This window comes from Sciurus carolinensis, chromosome X (assembly GCF_902686445.1).
Source record: "Sciurus carolinensis chromosome X, mSciCar1.2, whole genome shotgun sequence".
NCBI classification, from domain to species: domain Eukaryota; kingdom Metazoa; phylum Chordata; class Mammalia; order Rodentia; family Sciuridae; genus Sciurus; species Sciurus carolinensis.
This window is the reverse complement of record NC_062232.1, coordinates 3245400-3262024: the sequence shown is the minus strand read 5'-3', so window position 1 is coordinate 3262024 and position 16625 is coordinate 3245400. Positions and strand designations below refer to the sequence as shown.

Here is a 16625-nt window from a genome sequence, read left to right as displayed (position 1 = left end):
TCCCAGAAAACCAAAGGCTGAATGTTTTCTCTGATAAGTGGACAATGAAACCTAATGGGGAGGAGGAAGGTGGTAAGGGAAAAATGGACGAACTCTGGATTGTGTAGAGGGAAATGAGTGGAGGGAGGGGGCAGAGGGTAGGACAGATAATAGAATGAGACAGACACCATCACCCTATGGACATGTATCATTACACAAATGGTGGGACTCCACATGGCCTACAACCAGAGGAATGAAAAGATGTACCCCGTTTGTGTACAGTGCATCGAAAAATAAAAATAATAAAAAAGAGAGGCCACCTCTTTTCCCAGTGTAACTCGTCCAGGATCTCTGCCCCTTGGTGGCTCCGAGTTGAGCCATGAATGCAAACATTTAGGGAGGGACCCCGGGTTGGTGCAAATGCCCCTCCTGACTCTGAACCTCAGGCTGCTCCCATCGCTGGCTGTCAGCCCTTGACCCTTCTGTTGCTGTTCGGCAGAAACCCTTTCGCTGGCTCTTGTTATTACCTGAGCTTGTTCGGGGATCATTCAGGCAGCGCATCCCAAATCCACCAGCAGAGCCTCTCAGGAGAGGTCAGTGACGTCGCCGTGATGAGCTGCAGCACCGTCAGCTGACAGCTCTTGGGGGATCCTCCTCTTCTAAGCTCACATCTGCTCACAGCAAACCCAGCCCAGCATGTCACCGTGCGTGGACAAAAGCCTGGGTGCACACAGAGGTCACAGGATCCACCTCTGGATGCGTTCATGCCACGTAAGGCTCGCTGCACCCATCTCACAGCTGGGCAGGTGGAGGCGTCCATGGTTGGGACCCTGGTCTGCAGCTGCCGAGGGAGTGAGCCAGGATTTGCAGTCCACGTCCAGGTGAGGGGTCCAGCCACGGCCCTCTCCTGCCTCGCTGGTGTTTAACTTGTGACTCAGCGTTCGCTGCTTTACCGGTGCACGTTGGGGCCAGCTGTCTTGCGGAGGCTGTTGCTTAGGGCCACCTGGGTGGAAATAGATAACCCACGTCGTAGGGAAGGGTGGTACGTCTATGCACGTCGGGAGTGAATAGATAGAATCCATGTTAACATTCTTAAAGTTCTTTATTTATTCTGACAGCAGATGGCATGGATGCATTTTGACAGATCAGACGTAAATGGAGGGTCATCTCTCATTTTTCTGACTGTCCATGTTGCAGGATCACATGGTCATGCAGTCACACATGCACATGAGTCATCACGTCTGTTCACTCTACTGTCCTTCCTGCCCCACACCCTTCCCTCCCTTCACTCCCTCTACCTAATCTAAGTACCTCTATTCTTCCCTAGATGCCCCTGTTATTGTGAATTAGCATCCGTGTATCAGAGAAAACATTCAGCCTTTGGTTCTTTGGGATTGGCTTCTTTTGCTTAGCATATTCTCCAACTTCATCCATTTACCAGCAAATGTCATCATTTCACTCTTCATGACTGAGTAATATTCCATTTTGTAGATGTACGACATTTTCTTTATCCATTCATCTGTGGAAGGGCACCTAGGTTGGTTCCATAGTTTAGCTATTGCGAGTTGAGCTGCTATAAACACTGATGTGGCTGTGTCACTGTAGTGTGCTGATTTTAAGTCCTTTGGGCATAAACTGAGGAGTGGGATAGCTGGGTCACATGGTGGTTCCATTCCAAGTTTCCTGAGGAATCTCCACACTGCTTTCCAGAGTGGCTGTACTGTTTTGCAGTCCCACCAGCCACGTGTGAGTGGACCTTTTCCCCAGGTCCTCGCCCACACTTATTGTTGCTTGTGTTCTTGATCACAGTCATCCTAATTGGGGTGAGATGGAATCTCAGAGTAGTTTTAATTTGCATTTCTCTAATCACTAGAGATGTTGAGCACCGTTTCATATATTTACTAATCGCCTGTATGTCCTCTTCTGTCAAGTATCTCTCTGGTTCCTTGACCCGCTTATTGATCATGTTCTTTGTGATTTTGGTGTAAAGTTTTGTAAGTTCTTTATAAGTTTTGGAGGCGAGTGCTCTCTCTGACGTTCACGTGGGGAAGATTTCCCCCCATTCTGTGGGGTCTCTTTTCACATTATTTTTGGTTTCCTTTGCTGAGAAAAAGCTTTTTCGTTCAAATCCATCCCATTGATCAACTCTGACTTTGATTTCTTGCACTCCGGGGGTCTTGTTGAGGAATCTGGTCCTAAGTTGACATGATGAAGATTTGGACCTACTTTTTCTCCTATCTGGTGCAGGGTCTCTGGTCTAATTCTGAGGTCCTTGATCCATTTTGAGTTGAGTTTTGTGCAGGCTGACAGACAGGGATTCAATTGCATTTTACTGCATATGGATTTCCATTTTTCCAGAACTATTTGTTGAAGAGGCTGTGTTTTCTCCATTATTTTAATAATACATACATATATATATATATACACACACACATATATGTGGTTCAAAAATATAAAAACTAATATGAAGTATATACATGCGTATGTATAATGTGTGTATATGTAGATGCATATATATGCAAACGCACCCTAGCTACTGTAATGTTAAGTTATTGGACTTCTTTATAAAATATATTCCTAATATAGTATATCACATAATATATATAGGTAGTATTCATATTTCTATTTATTCAGACCTTAGTTTGGGTATATACACACACATCTGTAACCTGCTAAAACTTACTGTGTAATTCGAGTCTGCACATTATATGTACTAGGTTCATACTATGTACTATATGTATGTATGATGACTAATGTGAATTAATTCTGTGTGCATATGTGAGCACTGCGTGTATGCGCGCATGCATGTGCCTCCCTATGTATACACATGCGTGTGTGTGTTGTGTGTGCCGTGCGTGTGGGCTTGCGGGTATATAGCCACTCTCATCCTGAACTCTCGGGCTCCTTTATCTATGATATGTAATCGGCAGAGCCTGCAGCACAGAGCGTAAGGCACAGGTGGACGGCTCTGCTCCCCCGCGCTCTTTCTCTTTCCTGTCCTGTCTTGGTCAGTGGCCGTCTCTGGGATCAGGCCCCTCCTGGCTGAATGCAGCTTCAGAGGTCACTTGGTCCAAGGGTCCACGTTGCCCTTTTGCATTTGAGGGCGGCAAAGCCCAAGGCGCCAAGCAAGGTGGCCAAGGTCACCTGGCTCATGAACGACCGAGGTGGTACCAGGCCCTGTGTGCGGAGCTCCGTCCTCACCAGCCCCGTCTGCACCCTGGAGCCTCTTACGTGGATGGATGACCTGTCCCTCGGCCTGGTAACACAACCTCGGAGGGAACCGTTTATATCGTCCCTTCCATGTGAAAAATCCAGGCTGCTTCAATCCTGCAGGAAAAGCAAACCTTGGGGGAAGGTGCAGACCGACCCGCATCTCTCCGTTCACTTTGCCCCGTAAAATAATCAGCCGGAAAAACCAGGCGGGAAAGCGTGCACCTACAGGTCCCTTCTGAGTCACCGAGATGAACCGGGTGCGGCTCCCACCGGCCGGCTCAGCCCGAGCGCGTCCTGCCGGCTGGCTCCCTCCCCTCCACCTCTGACCTGTCCATCATCCCCAGTCTGCTATTGAAATGCCGTCTTCTGTTCCAGGACGCGGCAGCTCGAAGCGACGTGTGGTTTGATTTTACTTCCGGACACACCAAAGCACACAGTCTGCCTTCTCCGGAGATCCACCTTCTGTTTTTGACCTGTTTCCATTTTGACCCGAGCCTCAGCAGCGTCTTCATTTTGCATTATTTTGGGAAGCACTTTCTTTCCGTCGAGCGTTTGTTTCTCCGTACTTCTGTTTACGAAGGTCTCTTTTGTTCATTTATACGTGTGTATTTGCTGTGTGACTGTAAAAATGTCTGTCTGCATGTCTCTCTGTGTGACTAGGCATCTGTGTGCCTACAGGACCTTCTCCCTTTAGCGGCAGTTAGACTTTGGACAGTCGTAGTGGCCCAAGGTCATCTGTAGTCTGAAAACTTTTAAAAGTCAAACGTTCCAGAAATAATGAATTCATGTCTTAAATGGTGCCTCGTTCTGACTAGCATGATAATGTCTTCCCCCATCTTGCTCCACTGTGCCCAGGACACGAGGGGTCCCTTGACCCAGCGTATCCACAAGGTATACAGTGCCCTCCCGTGACTCTCCTCAGTGGTTTTCCTGCATGTCCAGTGGACTGACATTTCTTGCTTTCAGATAACCTTTGATTCCTCAATAGCGACCCTCATCCTACCTCACACGCTTCGTGCTCTCAGCACGCACCCTTCCCGCAGAGTTTCATCCCCCGTCGTCAGGAGACGAAGGTCGAAGAGAATACAGGGAGCTCTTCTGAGAGAAAAAGAGCACGTGCATGTAGCTTTCATCAGAATCCCTTTTTATGATTATTCTATTGATTATTTGCTCGTGTTCATTTCTTATGTATCTGATTTATTCGTTAAACTCCGTTATAGATAGTTGATAGGGAAAGTAGAGTCTCTGTAGGCTTCAGTGCCATCTGCAGTCTGGGGCATCCCCTGGAGGTCTTGAGCCCCGTCCGCTGTGGATAAGAGGGGACTTCCTTGTGTTTCTGTGCCGTGGGCTTCTCTGGAATCCAGAATTTCATTGCAAAATCCATGCACCGGTTTTCACCAGCTAGGTGAATCTCCCCGCCCCCTAGAGCTGAGGTCTTTGCAGAAGCGGAATCGAGGGGCGGACGGGGTGGCGTGCACCTGAGTTCCTGGAAAATCGCTGGTTATCGCATTCTGAGCCAAAAGCCTGGAACCATTTTGGGGGGGGATGCTGGTGAATTGGATTTTTAAGAGCATCTGAAGATTTCCAAGTAACCGTCTGCTTGGAAACCGACCGTCGACGGTCAGGAGGCGTGGCTGAGTTCGGCAAGAGACCTCCACGCAGAGTTTTGGGATGTTTGCAAATTCCTTGCTGTAGATACGGAAATGGTTTGGAAGTTGTCGAAGAAAGAGAAGAGCAAGTCCCCGTGGAGGTTTCGGCTTGATGTCCGTCCCTGTGCTTGGCGTCCACGTGCACGAATTGAAGCTTTGAACTTTGCAACGAATACTTTCATCAGAGGCTCAGGGTCTTCACGGTATCTTCATAAGGTGAAATATTGATTTTTTTTGGACTACTTGGCGTGGTGTTCAAAGTCTGTCCCCACCTCAATTCGAGTGTGCAGCTCCTGTCTTGTTGACTCAGATGCAAACTATCTTCCTTCCCTTGGTTCCCGTTGAAAATCCTGGTTCCCGCCATCACGGTGCAGTGTGTTCCTGACTCTCTGAAACGCCCAGGGGGCCAGTGGGGTGGGTATGGCCAGCTGCCCTAGCGTGGCGGAAGATGAACATTCCTTTGGTACAGTTGGCCTGTGCGTTTCACTCTCCGATTACGTAATGCAGTGCTGGACATCATAGTTCAAAATGGTGGAATTTTGCCAAGTATGGTCATCCCAGTGGCTGAGGAGGCTGAGGCAGGAGGATCTGGATTCCAAAGCCAGCCTCAGCCATGGTGAGACCCTAAGCAACTCATTGAGACCTTGTCTCTAGATAAAATCCAAAATAGGGCTGAGGAGGGGACTCAGTGGTCGAGTGCCCCTAAGGTCAACCCCCTAAAGTACCCCCCAAAACATTAATGTAGAATTTTGATGGGATCTGTTTTTTAGATTGGTTAGAGCTGACGGAGGAGCGGTGTGCAAAGAAGTTTAAGATCAGACAGAAGGCAACAGCGAGGGTGACCTTGCTCACGTAGGACAGGAAATCAAGACCCAGAGGAGTAGGTACTAAACTAGACCCCCTGGCAGACTCGGCCCTGAGGGAGTCTTGGACAGGGATGGAGTGTGTGTGTGTGTGTGTGTGTGTGTTTGTGTGCATGTGTGTGCGCGCAGGTGTGTGTGTGTGTGTGTGCATGTGTGTGTGCGCAGGTGTGTGTGTGTGTGCATGTGTGTGTGCGCAGGTGTGTGGCTACATGTGTGTGCATGTGTGTACGCATGTGTGCGTGTGCGTGTGTGTGCATATGTGTGTGCATGTGTGGGTGTGTGTGCGCACGTGTGTGTGCGTGTGCGCGCGTGTGCATGTGTGTGTGTGTGCATGTGTGGGTGTGTGTGCGTGTGTGTGTGCGTGTGTGCACAGGTGTGTGTGCAAATGTGTGTGTGCGCAGGTGTGCATGTGTGTGTGTGCATGTGCATGTGTGTGTGCATGTGCATGTGTGTGCGCATGTGGGTGTATGTGTGTGCATGTGTGTGCATGTGTGTGTGCATGTGTGTTATGTGTGTATGCACATGTGTGTGCCTGTGTGTGCATGTGTGTGCACGTGTGTTATGTGTGCGTTTATGTGTATGCACATGTGTGTGTGCATGTGTATGTGTGTGCATGTGTGTGAGTGTGTATGTGTGTGCATGCGTGTGTGTGTGCATGTGTTATGTGTACGTGTGTGTGCCTGTGTGTGTATGTGTATGCACATGTGTGTGTGTGCATGTGTGTGAGTGTGTATGTGTGTGCATGCGTGTGTGTGTGCATGTGTTATGTGTACGTGTGTGTGCCTGTGTGTGTATGTGTATGCACATGTGTGTGTGTGCATGTGTGTGAGTGTGTGTGTGTGTGCATGCGCGTGTGTGTGTGCGCTTGCTCCTGCAGAGGAAGGAGAGTCCTCAGCCAGGTAACAGGTGCACTGGGCTGTGAGTGTCAGAGGGAACGACTCACGTCTTCCATGAAATATTGGTTTTCCCACCAGAAACAAAGGGAGATGGTTTCTGCGATGTCCCATGGTCTCGGGAATCGCAGCTCCCGGCTTTCTTAGTACCTAGTGCAGAAGGATGGGTATACCTGCGCCATGATGTGGCGGGGTCGCGTATTTGGCTCCTGCTGTTTTCCCCTCAGCCCTCTGAATGAATGCAAGAAATGGCGGGTCTTCCTGGTGCCTCTGGCCTGCAGCCGAGCTCCCGAGCTACACTCTTGGGAGAGAAGAATGTTGCATTAAAGAAAAAAGAGTCGAGCGGTTGATGGTTTTTTTGGTTAATTTCCCTCTCAGCAGAAACACTGTCACGCAGAGTCACCTCACAGTGCTCAGCCGACTCACCCATCCGTTCAAAATACCAGTCTTTAGATGAACCTGGGCTTTGCGTGACCCTACCTGTGTACGTTCCGCGACGTTACGGAGTTTGCTGTCTTCATGACCTCCTTCCATGTCTGGGGATTCCCCTTTTCGCCTCCACTTTTAAGGTTCCGAACATTAAAAACGTAAATTTAGGGCAAGTGAAAAGTCTCCCCGTCCCTCAGTGATCCATCCGTGTCCCTGTCCAGGGATCTACAACGTCTCGTCCTGAAGGAAATCCTCTCCAGTCTGTGAAACTTACGTTGATCAAACATGAACATTTCTTCCAGTGCTAAAAAATCCAAATGTGGCCAAGTATGCAAAGTGACATATCTAGGTACGTCCTTCTGAATGTACCCACGAAGCAGCACTACATGATGGTGACATTGAATTGGCCTCACAGACAGGTCGTTTCCATGGCCGCCATATTGGTTTTCAGGATGTGGCTTAGACCAATGGTTCTCCCCTGGGGAAATCGCGTCCTCCGGGAACCCTTGGAGATTATTTAGGTGCATCTTTAATTGTTTAATTATTGGGTGGGTGGGTGGATTCTTCTGGCATCTAGGGGTTTGAGCTTGGGCATGTCACACAACACTCTAAGGTGCCCAGAGGGACAGACTCCACCAACGAAGAATATGCCTTTGTTCATAATGTCACTGGTATTCAGACTGAAAAAAACTCACGCTTGAGATTTTATCACGTCCATGCAAGTGGCCACATTTCAAAAGTGAGGGAATAAAAGGGAAGAGAGGGCTGAGTTGAGGACCTCGTGAACAGCGTAGGTGGATCTCATCCCAGGGCAGAGGCACCTGGGCTCTTCCTCTTCTAGTGACAGGTCCATCATCTCCCGCCGTCTGTCAGAACCTCGTGGGGTGTGGGCTTAGACTTGGCCAAACCTTTCCAGACATGGAGCCCAGGTGTGGCTCGCCCCGGGCAGTGTCAAGTCACCTGGGTCCTGCAGATATCCACTTTCACGTCGTATGGCGGGACTTAGGTAGAGGGTCAGAATTCCCTCTGGAGTTGGTTTTGAAGCCCTGGGAGAAATCCACCTTCCGAATTCTTCATTTATTGAGACCTGCCTTCCAGCCATCGGCTACCACCCTGAATAGAACATCTCCCGTCATCCCAAGCCTTGTACCGATAAGCGAGGCCCGAAGAACTTAACTGAGCAACTATAGAGCCGGCTCCACACTCACGGTGACTCCGGCCAGGGCTTACTCTGCCCAGGCGTCCGCTGACCAGGTTGGACTCCGGTGGAGTCTTTTCTGTGCGGTGCGCCTGTTACTTGTAGCCTCACGGCTGCTCTGCACAGCCTCACGAAGCCCGTGGGACCCACACGTTTACCCAATGACCCTCCCTCAGCCACAGAAAGGGAACATTCCAGGAACCCGGTTGGTCTGAGTTGAAAGTGAAAGGCGTTCCCTGCCTCCCTAGGGAACTGAGAGAGAACGCTCGTTTCCAAAGCGAACGGGTTTTCAGGAAAACTGCAGCCTCGGTACGTGATATCCCCTCTCGCGGCTCTCGTCTGCCTCTTAATTATGGAGGAATTGGATCATGGCCTGGCGGACCTCCAAGCGCTATGTACGGGAGGATTCAAAGATAGAAGCAAGCCCAAGCATCAGCCATGTGATGGGAGGCTCTTGTTCACTTTCAGAGTTACTCTCCTGATTTTGAGTACATTTCCACTCAACTCTGGTGAACTATGTCGAGGATGGTGGGCACTATGGAGCATCCTCCTCCTCCCCCTGGTGATAGACCCTGTGATAGATCCACCTCTGATACATTTTTATTGTTGGCAAAAATACCTGTTGACGTAGTTTGCTCCTCAGATCAGCTAAATGAACTACAGACTCATCCTTTAGTCCACCAATGCTCAGAATAACCACTAAGGTTCTTATAAACACCTTTGTCTATTTTTGAGTTAAATAATGTTATTTACATGGACATGGTGGTGCAGGCGTGTAATCCCAGTGACTCAGGAGGCTGAGGCAGGAGGATCTCAAGTTGGAAGTCAACCTCAGCTAATTTGTGAGCTCCTATCTCACAAGGACTGGGGATGTTACTCCGTGGTAGAGCACTTTTGGGTTCAATTTCTAGCACTGAAAAAATAATGTGTATATATACCACACATACAGGAAGGGACTCCCAAGAGGCCATTCACTTTTCATCTCTAAGAGGCCATTTACTTTTATTGTACAGTTTACCGGTGCACGACACCATCGCCTGTCAAAAGAACATTGGTTTATCTGATGATGATCAAATCCTCCATGTCCAGAAAAATCAAAGGTGGTGAGCCTTTGAACATGGGTTTCTTCAAGGTTTAGAAGGAGTGTTATTCAAATGCACCCTCAGTTCTTTGCAGAAGGTGCCCTAGGAAGAATTAAACCCTCTGGGCACAGAAGTCCAGATGAAAGGTGTCAACCCTTGTAATTATGAATGGTTTCTCCAAGCCACCAAACCATGGCATGCTTTGGGAAGGCGCCATCTTGTTTAGCGATTTACCAGGACGTTCAGATTCTGGGAGGTGAAATGATGCCGGTACACGTTTCCAACTAAGTACACCAGTGAGCGTTAACGTCCCAAGCCGACCCTGCTTCCGTGAGGTGATGTACGTTTTGTGGCATCTGAAGCCACATGGACCTGGATGTAGGTTTCCAGTTCCCCCCACCATGGAAACACTTTGGGAGATCCACCATATGCTCTTAAGGGACAGAGAGGACCCCCTTGAACATTTGGGAACCGTTACGCATCCATTGCCCAATGTGTAAGCGATGGAGGGGGGTTGCTTCCTCGTAGGGTGCGTGTCCACAGCTACCTACGTACCATTCTTTTAACCTTGAGGGATTTGCGTTCACTCGACAGTGACTTGTTGAGTTCTTCTTCAGCGTTGGGCTTGGGTCCGGCTGACAGGGTGTGCGGGGAAAGTTGAGGCCGGCGATGTTCTTGCTCACGTCTGCTAAGGGAAGGTGCACGGCTCGGATTCGGTAGTGAATAATTTCCTACCAGGAAGCAGTGGGATGCGCCACAGGGCCAGCCGAGGGGACAGGACCACTGCCTTGTCTTCTTTATCCTTCTCTACTTTCTTTTCCCTTCAGGTTGCTTTGGAGTTTTCATAAGGAGTCATTGTTGGATGGTCAGCGCTTCCTTGGACAGCGTCATCCTCTCCGAAATCTGGCTGCAGGATTCAACCAGAGTGGTCCCCTGGCAATGGGAATCCAACAAGTCCGCCATGTTTCTTCCTGACCTTGGGCTTGTCTCCGAGCAGTGAGCTCAGGCGCTCTCCTGCATAGCCTCTGCTGGGAAACCCCCCTCTCCACCAGCGTCCCCTCTCCTCTTCCCCTCCTCGGCCCCCTATTACCTGGACCACCTGCGGATGTGCGTGTGAACCATGTCAAGGCCCAAGGGATTGTTATGGCTCCCGTTGTTCTTCACCCCGGTCTGTGTCATGTTAAACTCCAACGTCCTGCTCTGGATTACCGCGCTGGCCATCAAGTTCACCCTGATCGACAGCCAAGCACAGTATCCGGTTGTCAACACCAACTACGGCAAAATCCGGGGCCTAAGAACACCATTGCCCAATGAGATTTTGGGTCCAGTGGAGCAATACCTGGGGGTGCCCTACGCCTCACCTCCCACTGGAGAGAGGCGGTTCCAGCCCCCAGAACCCCCTTCCTCATGGACTGGTGTTCGGAACGCCACCCAGTTTGCTGCCGTCTGCCCTCAACACCTGGACGAGAGGTCCCTCCTGCACGATATGCTGCCCATCTGGTTTACCGCCAACCTGGATACTCTGATGACCTACGTTCAGGATCAGAATGAAGACTGCCTCTACCTGAACATCTACGTGCCCACGGAAGATGGTAAGTCCCTTCCTTAGGGCCGTCCATCCGTGCTGTTCCCATCTGTTGACCTGTTTGCCCAGTTCAGAGAGTGGTTCTCGTAGCGACTTACCGTGAGTGTTGCAGACCCTGACTGAGTTTCTAATGGGTCAATAAGACTGTCATTCACGACTTCTTTAATTGCTTCCATATATTGACTGCCTAGCCTGGTCAGCGCCTTTCATTACAGGTGCTAATTAGCACGAGCACGTGATGTTACATGCTGTACCTGAGTCATTGGAGAAGAAGCGATGAATCTATAAAAAAGTGCATTATCATTTTTGTGTTTGAAAACTAAAAGAAAAAAAAAATAGAATGGACGGTTCTGTCTGCTTTACGTACATAAGATTATCGTGATTCTTTTTTGAGTCTTGGAAGGGGTTAAAAGATGGTTTTCAATAGCCAAGGAATGGATAGGGCGTACGATGGCCGGCTTCCATGGTTCAGAATTCATCTCGTCAGTGTGGATTTGGGTGTTGTTTTTATTTTTTTCCTCTCCTGTCCTTCAGTGTCAGGTGGCAGATGTATCTATAAAGAAGATTGCAGCTGCTTTAGGTAATCATGTGTAGCTTTCAAAAAAAAACACTCTTCTTCCACTGAGCAATAGCGAAAATGTGTGAAAATTGGAAAAATAATGCTCAGTGCATTAACTTCATCTCATGTGATGGAAATGTGGGCCTCTCCACACCCGTGTGGACTTCAAATTCACATTTTCTCTGGAGCTACCTTTCTCAGTTATTATTATTTTTTCATATGCCATTTCTAGGGATTGGGAAACTAAAACAAATGGAACTCTTACTGGAACCGAAGGAGGAAATTCGTGGGGATTCTAGACGCATCCACTCTAGACACTTGATCTCCTCTTTTGCCTTTTCTGATGGAGAATTTGGTTTTCCTCCCTCTTCAGTCTCTTTTTTTATCCTTGGCTCCCTGGGAAATGTTTTCCCGTAAGATTTGGCAGAAGGTCAGGGGTAGGCGAACCTACTGTTCCCCAGATTCTGTTCCTTGCGTGCTGTGGTTCTTTCTCCATGAACATGGTAGGACAATGGTCTCAGGTGAGGAAAACCGGACCATGCTGGTGTCTCATGGGAATGACCAGGAACAGCCCACAGAAAGAAATTCGAGGGCCACCCCCTTCCTTCTCAGAAGGAATCCCTCTGCATAGACCTCGTTGGACCCCATCAGAAGACCCCACAAGGAAAGCCAGTAGCCCCTTTGCTCAGGGACCTAGATGTGCAGAGTCATCTCATTGACACACAGACCCCTCTGGCCATGGCTTCTCCGTTAAGCGTGGCCCTGGAGCCAGAGACTATAAAAAGTCAGGACAGAGCTACCTGGCGGAGAAGCAATTTCACGTTAACAATAAAACCCGGTTTTTCTCCTTGAGCTCTTTAGCCTTCTCAAAGCAATATGTGCACCGTCCCGACCAGCCAATCGGAAACCTTATAGGGCTGAACAAGCAAAATCGACCTCCCCATAGGATGGAAATATCGGAGTTTGGCTGGTGCACATCCAAAGCCAGAATATTAACACCAAAATCAAAAACAAAGCAAAACCCCACAGTCTCTCAGATTAATTGGGTCAAGAATTTTGTGTTTGTTTTTTTTTTTCCCCTTGTTTATTGTCTAAATTATATCAACTTCGGAATCAGTAGGGAGGTTAGGATGTTTAATTAGATGTTTAATTACTGGCTATTCATTCCACTTGTGCAACATGTTCAAATTATGATGTCCCGTGGTTTCCTCGGAAGGTCTGTCTTGAGGCAAGATCTTCGACCGTAGCTTGGCATTTATTCAATGGTTTGGAAACTGGAATAAATATGGAGAAGTCAAAATTTCAGTTTGATGGACACATGTGCAGTTTTGACATTTGTCTTTCTGTCTGGATCAGGCTGGCTGGAAGGTCTACATTCCTTCTGCCGTGTAATATGGAGAAGTGTCATAAAATTCAAAAATGGATCATTGAGCCAAGTGCATGTTTATTTAGCTTTTTTTCACTGCCGTGAACCAAAGACCTGAAAAGAACAATTTTAGAGGAGAAAAAGTTCAGTCGAGACTCACGGTTTCAGAGGTCTCCGTCCAAAGATGGCGGACTCCATTGGTCTCCATCATGGCGGGAGAGGAAAGAGGCTCAGGACGTGGCCACCAGGAAGCAGAGAGAGCTGTGTCCTCTCCCCACAGAGAAAACATACACCCCAAAGACGCACCTCCCGTGACCCACCTCCTCCTGCCATACCCTACTTACCTACAGCTACCACTCAGTTAATCCACATCAGTGGATTAATCCACTCATAGGGTGAAGACTCTCATCAACCAGTCATTTCACCTGCAAACTTCCTTGCATCGTCTCACATATGAGCTTTTGGGGGACACCTCACGTCTAAACCACAACAGTACATATCCTTATTTTCCTTTTTTTTTTCTTTCTTTTTTCACGGAGCTGATGATTAAGCCCCGAACGTCATGCACGACAGGCGAGTTCGCTACCACTGAGCCACATCCCCAGCACCTTGTCTTTGAAAAACAAATAAAAAACATGAGAAAGTTGCTAGAAGTCTTTTTGCATTATAGCCTTTTATATGCTACGATTTTTCTTCAAAACCAGAAGAATCATAGCAACTGCCCTTTAAAATAAATCAGGTCTTGCTGAAGGGGAGTTTATTGGTACAAAGGAAAAGGAACACTATGACCAACGAAACCTAGGCCTGATTCCATTTTTTTCCCTGCTGTATCTCTTTTTTTTAAAATTGTAAACAAATGGGATACATGTTGTTTCTCTGGTTGTACATGAAGTAGAGGCCCAGCATTTGCGTAATCATACATTTACATAGGGGTAACGGTGTTTGATTCATTCTGTTATTTTTTCCTTCCCCCCCACTCCTCCCACCCCTCTTTTCCCTCTATACAGTCCCTCCTTCCTCCATTCTTGCCCCCCTCCCAACCCCCATTATGTATCATCATCCGCTTATCAGCGAGATCATTTTTCCTTTGGTTTTTTGAGATTGGCTTATCTCACTTAGCATGATATTCTCCGATTTCATCCATTTGCCTGCAAAATGCCATCATTTTATCATTCTTTATGGCTGAGTAATATTCCTTTGTATATATATATATATACCATAGTTTCTTTATCCATTCATCAATCGAAGGACATCTAGTCCTTGGCCTAAACCCAAAGGACTTAAAATCAGCACACTACAGAGATACAGCCACATCAACGTTCATAGCTGCTCAATTCACCATAGCCAGATTGTGGAACCAACCCAGGACTGATTCTTTATCACTAATTCCTACCTTACAGATGTCAATAAATCATTTAGGTTTTTCTAGATGAATCATTGGTCTTTGGGGTCCCAGCAACGAGCTAATTAATCAGCATTGAGTCGCAGATTTAACCTTTTGATAGATGCTCAAGGGTCTCTGTCCATGTACCCCATCGGGGTGCAGAGTAGGTCGTAGGAACAGTGTTGTAACTAGAAAAGAGATTTCTGCAGGATCCGCACAGTGTGTGTGAGAGAGAAGAGTGACCACTTTTGGGAAGCTGTGCAGAGCGTAGCTTGGTGCTTTGCTTAGACAAATCGTGAATGCCAAGCTCAGAAGTCTGAGGTGGAGGTAAAGGATAAGTCCGTGTTCGTTGGTAAATGGGAGATGACGTTGGAACTCACCATTGCTCTCAGTCAGGGGGTCGAAGAATGTAGAAAGACCACCTATGGAAACTCCCTCTTTTTCATGAGGACCTTTGAATGAGAGTTAAAGATAAACCTTTAGAATTAGAGTTAAAGATAAAGGAGAAATATCCAACATTTTCAACCTACTAAGCAACCTATTTCATAGGATCTTTGGACATAGATATCTAAATCGTTGTGCTTGAAAGATTTCAGGGGAGGTACAACCGACCCTTCCATTCTCCCTCATGAGACTAGAAAATAGAAAATATCAATGACAGTTACGATCCTTGTCCTTTTATTATGGGGTCATAACAACATACGATTGCAGATTCTATAAAAACAAAATCGCATTTTTATGGCCAGCAACCCAATGGGAAGGAAGGTTTTGGAGCAGTAATGGCAGAAAACATGGCGCCCACCCATCTGACTTGTTTAGTGCTCCTTCCTGGGCCAACATTCCCTGGTGATTTAAATGACCGTCCCCAGCTCGGGGACGCACAGGAGAGAGACGAGACCCAGGGACCTCTGGGCATTTGCAGAATTAATCGTCCTGTAAAGCAGAGGAAGGGTCTGTGGGAGTCTAGGGAGGGAGGATTTTCAAGAGAACGGGATGGAATGTCCCCATGGCTGAGACGTGTAGAAGCCCGAGATCCGGATGGGCTTCATCAGGAGGAATGTGATCCATGGACAATTTGAACGTAGGCATCTAGGAACACGAACCGGCTTGCACAATGCTGAGCATCCAAGGGAGGTCCCAGGACTCCGGGGAGGTCGGCCACCCTGTGACCTTCCTGTCCTTCACCGTTTCATGACAGAATGAGCTCATGTTTCACAGCCAGCATTAGATCTGCTCCCAGATACAGTTTATAGCATGTTTTCCATGATTTCAAACCTCCAACTCGTTGTGGAATCCCTGCAAATGTCAGGATCACTGGTCTCTGAGGGATAGAAATCTACCCAGCTTCCATCTGCCCACGTGGGGGAGGAAAATGTCTGTTGGTGAAAAGGAGACTTGTATGTTGTAACGTGTACTGGATTGGATGTGAGGTCGACCCCTGCAGCTCGTGTGTGGGACAATACAAGTAGATTTAGAGGGGAAATGATTGGGTCATGAGAGGTGTAACCAAACTGGTGGATTAATCCACTTGAGTGGATTAACTGGGTGGTGACTATAGCAGGTGGGGTGTGGCTGGAGGAGCTGGGTCACTGGGCACCTGCCTTTGGGGTTTAGATCTGGTCCCTGGTGAGCAGAGCTCTCTCTGCTTCCTGCTGCCACGTCCTGAGCTGCTTTCTTCCTTCCTGTCCTTCCGCCATTTTGTTCTGCCTCACCTTGGGCCAGAGCCATGAAGTTGGCCCACCATGGAGTGAACTTTTGAAACCAAGAGTCCACATAAACCAGGTGGTAACTCAAGGCAGGTGGGGTGTGGCTGGAGGAGGTGGGTCACTGGGGACATCCCTTGAGGACTATATCCTGTCCCTGGCTCCTTGGGGACTATATCCTGTCCCTGGTTCCTGGGGGACTATATCCTGTCCCTGGCTCCCTGGGGACTATATCCTGTCCCTGGCTCCCTGGGGACTGTATCCTGTCCCTGGCTCCATGGGGTTGATATCTGGTCCCTGGTGAGCAGAGCTCTCTCTGCTTCCTGGTGCCACGTCCTGAGCTGCTCTCCTCCTCTAGGCCCTTCCGCCATTTTGTTCTGCCTCACCTTGGGCCAGAGCCATGGCGTTGGCCCACCATGGACTGAGCCTCTGAAACCATGAGCCCAGATAAACTTTTCCTGTTCTCTGTTGCTCTTCTTGGGTCTTTCTTCAGTCACAGCAACAAAAAAACTAATGAAAATACAACTCATTGCAAAATTCAGAGAAACTAGATTAGGGAATGAGAAGGATATGGCTAGGTTTTAGACACGACTGGAAGGAAGAACTCCAAAAGTAACCCTGCTCTTCATGCCTGGTTGCTGGATTCTCTCCTCTCTGTGGCGGGGTGAGACTCTGTCCTTGCTGGAACTGAGCGTTACACTGACAAGTCTCAGCAGTGCCTT

At 48.2% G+C, this 16625-nt stretch overlaps 1 protein-coding gene across 5 annotated transcripts in view; it reads left to right on the top strand.

Annotated features, from left to right (window-relative positions):
• The window catches only part of Nlgn4x (neuroligin 4 X-linked), a 301913-nt gene that overhangs the window by 76653 nt on the left and 208635 nt on the right, over positions 1 to 16625 (top strand). For all 5 annotated transcript variants that reach the window (XM_047537041.1, XM_047537037.1, XM_047537040.1 and 2 more), the window contains exon 4: positions 10134 to 10898. In XM_047537041.1, the coding sequence (XP_047392997.1) occupies positions 10427 to 10898 (472 nt within the window). In that variant the 5' untranslated portion in view covers positions 10134 to 10426. The remainder of the gene's footprint in view (positions 1 to 10133; positions 10899 to 16625) is intronic.